This window comes from Phaseolus vulgaris, chromosome 11 (genome assembly GCF_000499845.2).
Source record: "Phaseolus vulgaris cultivar G19833 chromosome 11, P. vulgaris v2.0, whole genome shotgun sequence".
NCBI lineage: Eukaryota > Viridiplantae > Streptophyta > Magnoliopsida > Fabales > Fabaceae > Phaseolus > Phaseolus vulgaris.
Window position 1 is genome coordinate 33,340,642 of NC_023749.2, and position 6,967 is coordinate 33,347,608.

At 35.9% G+C, this 6,967-nt stretch overlaps 1 protein-coding gene across 9 annotated transcripts; it reads left to right on the top strand.

Annotated features, from left to right (window-relative positions):
* The first annotated feature begins 1,067 nt into the window (after positions 1-1,067).
* Positions 1,068-6,042, top strand: LOC137827045 (protein NPGR2-like). Of its 9 annotated transcripts, none has more exons than XM_068633286.1 (6): positions 1,068-1,364; positions 2,097-2,371; positions 3,354-3,606; positions 3,785-4,992; positions 5,165-5,318; positions 5,537-6,042. In XM_068633286.1, exons 2-6 carry the CDS (start codon positions 2,120-2,122, stop codon positions 5,851-5,853), a joined length of 2,184 nt encoding a protein of 727 aa, XP_068489387.1. In that variant the 5' UTR covers positions 1,068-1,364; positions 2,097-2,119; the 3' UTR covers positions 5,854-6,042. The 9 variants fall into 9 exon arrangements, with proteins under 9 accessions (XP_068489387.1, XP_068489380.1, XP_068489400.1 ...); XM_068633279.1 differs by having other exon boundaries at positions 1,304-1,623; XM_068633299.1 differs by having other exon boundaries at positions 1,322-1,623; positions 3,785-4,983.
* Positions 6,043-6,967: the final 925 nt, after the last annotated feature.

Below are 6,967 nucleotides of genomic sequence, written 5' to 3' on the forward strand. Positions count from 1 at the left end.
AATATTTTATTTATTTTTTAATTTAAAATATTATTATATTATTATAAACCGTGTGAGATGTACTATTCACGGTGTCAAAGAAACTTTTCTCATTGAAGATTCTTTGTACACTTAGTCAAAATGGAGGACAACGATGTAGCTGAGTTTTCTCTTCTTTAAACTGAATTTAACAATGATTTTCCAACACTCATTTTCTTTCTTTTTCTATCTTTACAAATCTACAAAAAACAAACGAAAGCTATTTTCGCTTATCTTTCAATAGTACATGCACATAAACACAAGTTGATGTCAGGAGAATTATTTTTTTTCGTGAGCTCCATGATTTTTCTTCTTCCAGTTTCATTCTCTTCTCACCTACTCTTTTTCTCCCCTCAAAATCACTGTAATTTAATATAAGGCACAGACTGACTTTAACTCTCACACCAACCTACAGAATTCATATTGATCATCATTTAATTTTAAAATCTAATTGTTTTTACATAACAATAAAAAATATTTATTGTACTAGGACAACAATCACCTTCAATTTAAATGCATCTGACAATTCTAACAATATTATGACGTGGATTGAATATAGAAATAAACTTTTAACTTTTTAATGTAAAACATAAAATGTTAATTCTTTTTCAATAATATATATGTATGAATTTCCACAAAAGCTGCATCTTTAAACTAGTTGCTGTATCTCAGTTTTACTTGAAAAATTGATGTTAACAATATATCATTAAAAAATTTATAATTCATCCTCTCAATACATGATAAATTAGGAAAATATGAATATAAGGAATTCCTGAATTTGATTGGAGACATTTGATTTCTCAAATATTATACTAGAAAATATAATTTCACATCTTAAATACTATGTACAACCTGCCCCTTGAGAAAAGACAGATAAGAAGGCGAAAAATAGGTAATAATAGATTGAAATTCTGCAATAAACCAATGATGAAGAATCTCATTGTGTTAAAAGTGTGAACAAATTGTATGAACTAATATACTAAATTTTTATATAGACTAAAATAAACATTAATAGATATTAAATTGTTAACCTGTTAACTGTCACATTTACATAGAATGGAGAATAGGTCATGTTAGTTTGTGATATAAGGAGTCTGATTGTCAAGAGTGCGACGCGCAGAAAGAATATTAATTAAAAAATGAAACGAGAAGAGTTAGTGAACAAGTGGTGCCTTTTTCCTTGGGGTAGAAGATTCAAAGTTCAGGCCTGAGGGTTCAGAAGTTAGATATGCATAATTTAATGCACCCTCATGACTTACAAGCTACTAACATTTGAAGTTGGATCAGAAGAAACAGTGAACTCAACTCATCCGGCAACATTGAAAATTACCAAAACAGACAAAAAGGTTGTTTAAAGCATCTGCAGCTTTGGATTCTTGCTTCTCAAGACAAAATCATTTCATGGGGCACTTTCTTATTGGGTTAATTTAACAGGACATGGACTTTCACACTCATTTTCTTTTGTCTTGTGGGTTAAGTCTATACTTTTTCTATGATGGAAAAAACACTTTTTCCTTCCTCTTTCTACTTCTTTTACGTTCTTTTCCTATCATTTCTTCTTCTCTCTATGATTCCGATAAGCTCTTTCCCTACATTCAACTTTAGGTAAACAAATCAAATCACCCTCTTTCCTTTTACAACACTTCACTTCGCCATTGCATTCACTATAATATGGTCCTAGGTAGTTTGGTCATTTCTTCTTTTGTTTATTCATTATTTTTTAAAAATAAGTCCTTTGCTTCTTGGTTTTGTTGATCAGCAAGTTGGGTATGTAAATGTTGAATTTTGATCAAATACTTTGGTTGACTTGGTTGTGTTATGTCAGATGTTTGGTACCCAGTTCTGAAAGACCATACTTTTAAACCTGGAATTGCTTTATTATGTACTTCAAAGCAAGCAAATGCACAAAATTTGATGTTAAAAAGCTGACATAGTAGGACTTCGGAATACCGAGTTTTTTGTTTGCATATAATATATGCCAAGTACTGGAGTAAAGCTTATGTAATGCATCTCAAGAATGTAATTTGAAGTGCTTCGTCTTCTTCTTCTTCTTCTGATTTTTTATGATGATGTTTCAGGAAACCGAGTGGAATGTTTCAGTATGAGAGCTAAGAGTTTAATAAGTAAAAAGCAGATTAGCCTAAGATTGAGAAAAATGATAAAGTGTATGTGCTCTGGGGAACAGTTGAAGGTAGATGAATTAGGTTACTCATCGGAATCCCTAGCAACAAGAGATTATTCAGCAAGTGGTGGGTATTCATCTCGACCTGGTGAAAACGACACAAAGGTTGACAACACCAACATTGAAGAAGCAGAGTCTTCTCTTCGTGAAAGTGGTTATTTAAACTACGAGGTAGGATTATGTTTTTTCTTGCCTCTTATTCCCATGTTGCATAACCTTTAGATTCTTCAAGTTAACATCCCAATCCATGTTATCCGGTTACTTGTGTAACTTTTTACATGAAACAGCAGAGCTCAAAAAAATACCAACAATGATTGCCTCAGCAACAATTCATCTTGGACACGCACTTTCCTCTTCTATTTCTATCAAAAAGAGTTTCTTCATGTATTTTTGTCGTATGATATTGAAATCGGAAAACAGAGACATAATGCGGGAAACGATCAAGTTTTTAATTTAATTATTTCAATTTTTACTATTTTAGGGGAAGACACTTATCTTACAAGTTTGAATTGAGTTCTCTGGTTTATACACTGTTTAAAGGAAAGACTGAGTGGCTTCTCCGAACAGAGTTGTGATGTATATGATGTTTTAAGTGATGAGTAAATGGTATTCTGCATTTATTGAGAAAAATGTTAGTTATAGGTTTCAATATATCAGCCGAAGAATACTCGGACATTGATTTTTTTGCCAAAACATACATATTCTTTCTAAACAAAAATTGAACTTTCTCTAAGTTTCTAGCGCAAGACCAATAACAGAAATTGAGGAAACTTTTTGGGTGTGAGAGTTGGTATCAAATAATATTAGAGCGAGGGAGTTCTGAAGAGATTATGTTAGCCTCGTATTCTTATACATTTCTTCTAAAAATGAAAATCTTTTCCCACCATCAGACTTGTGTTAGGCATGCAGAAATTGAAACTTTGGGCAATGCAGACTCTGCACATGATGGGACATCATTCTCAGTTGTATCTGTAATTAGACTTAGAGGTTACAACAATTGTTTTCAATCTGCTTTTCTATCATATTTTAGGCTTTTCTTTATGCTTCCGTTTTAGGCTGTAATACGTGATGTAACGGCCTTGATTTTATTGATACTTGAGAAGCATCTTCATTATAAGATGATTATGAAAGTAAATGACTTGTTTCACAATAGGAAGCTAGAGCTTTGCTTGGAAGACTTGAGTATCAGAAAGGCAATGTCGAAGCTGCACTTCATGTGTTTGAAGGAATAGATATTGCTACTGTCGTTCCCAAGATCAAAGTTTCTATATCTAGAAGTTGTGAACCTAATAGACGCCGTTCGCAAAGTGATACTCACCCTCCTATGTCAATGCATGCTGTTAGTTTAATTCTTGAAGCTGTCTTTCTCAAGGCCAAATCGCTGCAGGCTCTAGGAAGGTTTCAAGGTGTTTCTTTCATCTTTTTAGTTCTCATTTAACTATATCCATGAATTCCAACTTAATGATCTTGCACTTTGTGTCTGGTTTCGGTGGAAACACTGAAATCCTTCAACAATAAATATATCAAAATCAATTAGTTTAAAGTCTATTGTTTTGCTTATGAGATTAATTTATTTATTTGCAGATGCTGCTCAGTCATGCAAGATAGTTTTAGACACTGTTGAATCAGCTTTACCAGAAGGCTGGCCTGAAAACTTCGTTTCAGACTGTAAACTGCAAGAGACAGTGGCAAATGCTGTAGAACTGCTTCCAGAGTTGTGGAAGCTTACAGGCTCTCCTCAAGATGTCATCTCATCGTTTAGGAGGGCCCTGCTTTATCATTGGAATCTTGGCACTAAAGCCACGGCAAGAATACAAAAGGAATTTGCTTTTTTTCTTCTGTATAGTGGTTGTGAAGCTAGCCCTCCTGCTCTCCGCTCTCAGTTGGATGGTTCTTTTGTGCCAAGAAGCAACCTAGAAGAGGCTGTTCTTCTGCTTCTGATTTTGCTGAGAAAATCTATTCTTGGATACATTGTATGGGACCCTTCATTAATTGATCACCTTTCTTTTGCTTTAAGTGTTTCAGGGGAATTCATGACTCTAGCTCAGCAGGTTGAGGAATTGCTTCCTGAAAACATGGACAGAAAAGAAAGATACTATACTCTAGCTCTTTGTTACAGTGGAGAAGGTGAACATACGACTTCTTTGGATCTTCTAAGGAACTCTTTGAACCATAGAGAGAACTCAGACTGCATAAAGGAGTTACTTCTAGTTTCAAAAATTTGTGCAGAAAAGAATATTTACACTGAAGAAGGAATCAAATATTCTGTCAAAGCCATTTCTCAGTTGAATGGAAAGTGCATGCAGATGGTAGCTATTGCAAATTGCTTGCTAGGTGTTCTACTGTCATCAAAATCCAAGTCAGCTGCTTCTGAATCGGAGAAGGTTGTTTTGCAGTCTGAAGCTCTCAGTGCTCTAAAAGATTCCGAGAGAACGATGAGGGAAAGTGATCCTTACATTGTCCTTCATCTTTGTCTAGAGTATGCTGAACAGAGGAAGTTAAGCATTGCTATTGATCATGCAAAGAAACTGATTAAGCTTGAGGGTGGATCTAGTGTTAGAGGATATATTCTACTAGCGCGGATTTTATCTGCTCAACGAAAATTTGAAGATGCAGAGCTTGTTATAGATGCTGCTCTAGATCAAAGTGGGAAATGGGATCAAGGAGAATTGTTGAGAACTAAAGCTAAACTACGGATTGCACAGGGAAAATTAAATAATGCAGTGGAAACATATACTTTTCTTCTTGCTGTTCTTCAGGTCCAAAATAAAAGTTTAGGCACGGCAAGTAAGGTTGTAAATATATGCGTCAACGATATATATATATATATATATATATACACACATAACATATCACTTTAATTTTTTTTTAATAACTCATTATCAACGGGAAGAGAATATTAGAAACTTCATTTAAATTCTACCTTTTTAATGTATGTAGAATAACTTTACTTTTCTGATACAGATCAAGGGAAACCGTGACAAAAGACTGGAAATGGAAATATGGCACGATTTAGCCAATGTGTACGCGACCTTATCGCAGTGGCGGGATGCTGAAGTTTGTCTAGCAAAATCTGAGAATATTAATCCCTATTCTGCTTCTAGATGGCACACAAAGGGTACATCGCTTGTTTTCAAAAAAATTCTCCCTACCTTTCATAGGTTCTATGTTACATTTTAGAAACAATATAATTCCCCACAAAAATAGGAATCTTAATTTATTTGAAGCTGAACGTGTTTTACATTTCAAACTTCCCTTCAAGTTATTCAATGTCGTTTTGTTAAGGAGTTACTTACGTCTTTTATGGAGCGAAATTCATAACTTAGGTTTTTGCAGGTTTACTTTTTGAAGCCAGAGGTCTTCATCAAGAGGCTCTGAAATCATTTAGGAAAGCATTAGATATTGAGCCCAACTATGTGCCAAGTTTGATATCCACAGCCTGTGTACTCAGGCAACTTGGTGGTCAATCATCTTCGATAGTTAGAAGCCTTCTCACTGATGCATTGCGCCTTGACAGAACAAACCCATCAGCTTGGTACAATCTTGGACTGTTCTACAGAGCTGATTTGGGGACATCGGCAATGGAAGCTGTCGAATGCTTTGAAGCAGCAGCTTTTCTTGAAGAATCTACTCCTATTGAACCCTTTAGATAACACTTCCACTTTTATTTTGTTGACAAATATCACAGTAAGTTACTAGTTTGTTTGTAAAGTCAGCAATTATATTTACTTCTTTTTTTATAGGTGAAAACATGCTTCTCTTATAACCCACGATGTAATTAATAATTTATTCCCCCGTTTATGGTTATTGAAAGATGAGTAGAGATTGTGTATCATTAGCAATATTTTTTAGTTTTATTATAAAAAAGAGAAATAGGATAAATTATTTTTTATATTAAACATATAAGATTATATTTATATAGAAAAAATTATATACGGACTAAATTTATTACAAAATAATAATATTTAATTATATCTGTACCGTCCTGGTAGTCGGAAGTGATGACGTGGCGTCGAGCTATTATATAGGCGTGTTGAACGGGACACCTGACTGGCAGAAGGGGAGGAAGTCGGGGGGCTCGTGTAGTCGCCAGTTATTAAGTTGGCGTGCTCCGATCTCCAACATACCTAAACCGGCGGTCACCGGGTTGAAGATGAAGTCGCCAGATGTGAACCCAGGCGACCAAGTGATTAGAGATCGCCGAAACAAGGACATCGCCGAAGATGAAGGCAGATAGTCATTTCCCAGCTGGCCAGAAGATGAGGTCGGGAGACAGCTTACTTGAACATACACGGTGAAGCAGGTAGGGCAGATCATGAAGGCGGCCGGCGAGACCACAGGGAAGGTGTGTACGAAGGCACCCGAACTCGCCACCCAGAAGAGATCACGCTCCAAGGCAGCTATGCACTGAGTTGTATCATGCATAAGTAACTTAGCCAAAAACCTGAAGAGTAAGAAGTGGCGCCCAAGTCAAGGATGCTCCAGATGGTGACACGTGTACAGCTGGATGCGAGCCACGTGTCCAGAAGTGTAACTGTCTGGAGAGAGAAAGTACGCAGGTATATAAGAGTTTCTAACGAACTTCTGAGGTACGCACGTTTAGATTGTTTCTTTACACTTGCGAGTCTTGAGTACGCTGAGAGAGAATTTGCGCACGGTTCCTTAGAGTTCTTGAGTTTTCTCTTAGTAATTGGTGGTTAAGTACTGACTTGGGCGTCGGAGCGTGATCGGCCGCAGCGGCGCCGTTCTGTCTTTTGCAGGTTCTTG

Excerpts from the sequence above, each read along its gene's own strand:
- LOC137827045 (XM_068633248.1), top strand. Across the intron at positions 2,372-3,353 it reads GTGGTTATTTAAACTACGAG|GAAGCTAGAGCTTTGCTTGG; the intron begins GTAGGATTATGT and ends GTTTCACAATAG. Across the intron at positions 5,319-5,536 it reads TTCTAGATGGCACACAAAGG|GTTTACTTTTTGAAGCCAGA; the intron begins GTACATCGCTTG and ends AGGTTTTTGCAG.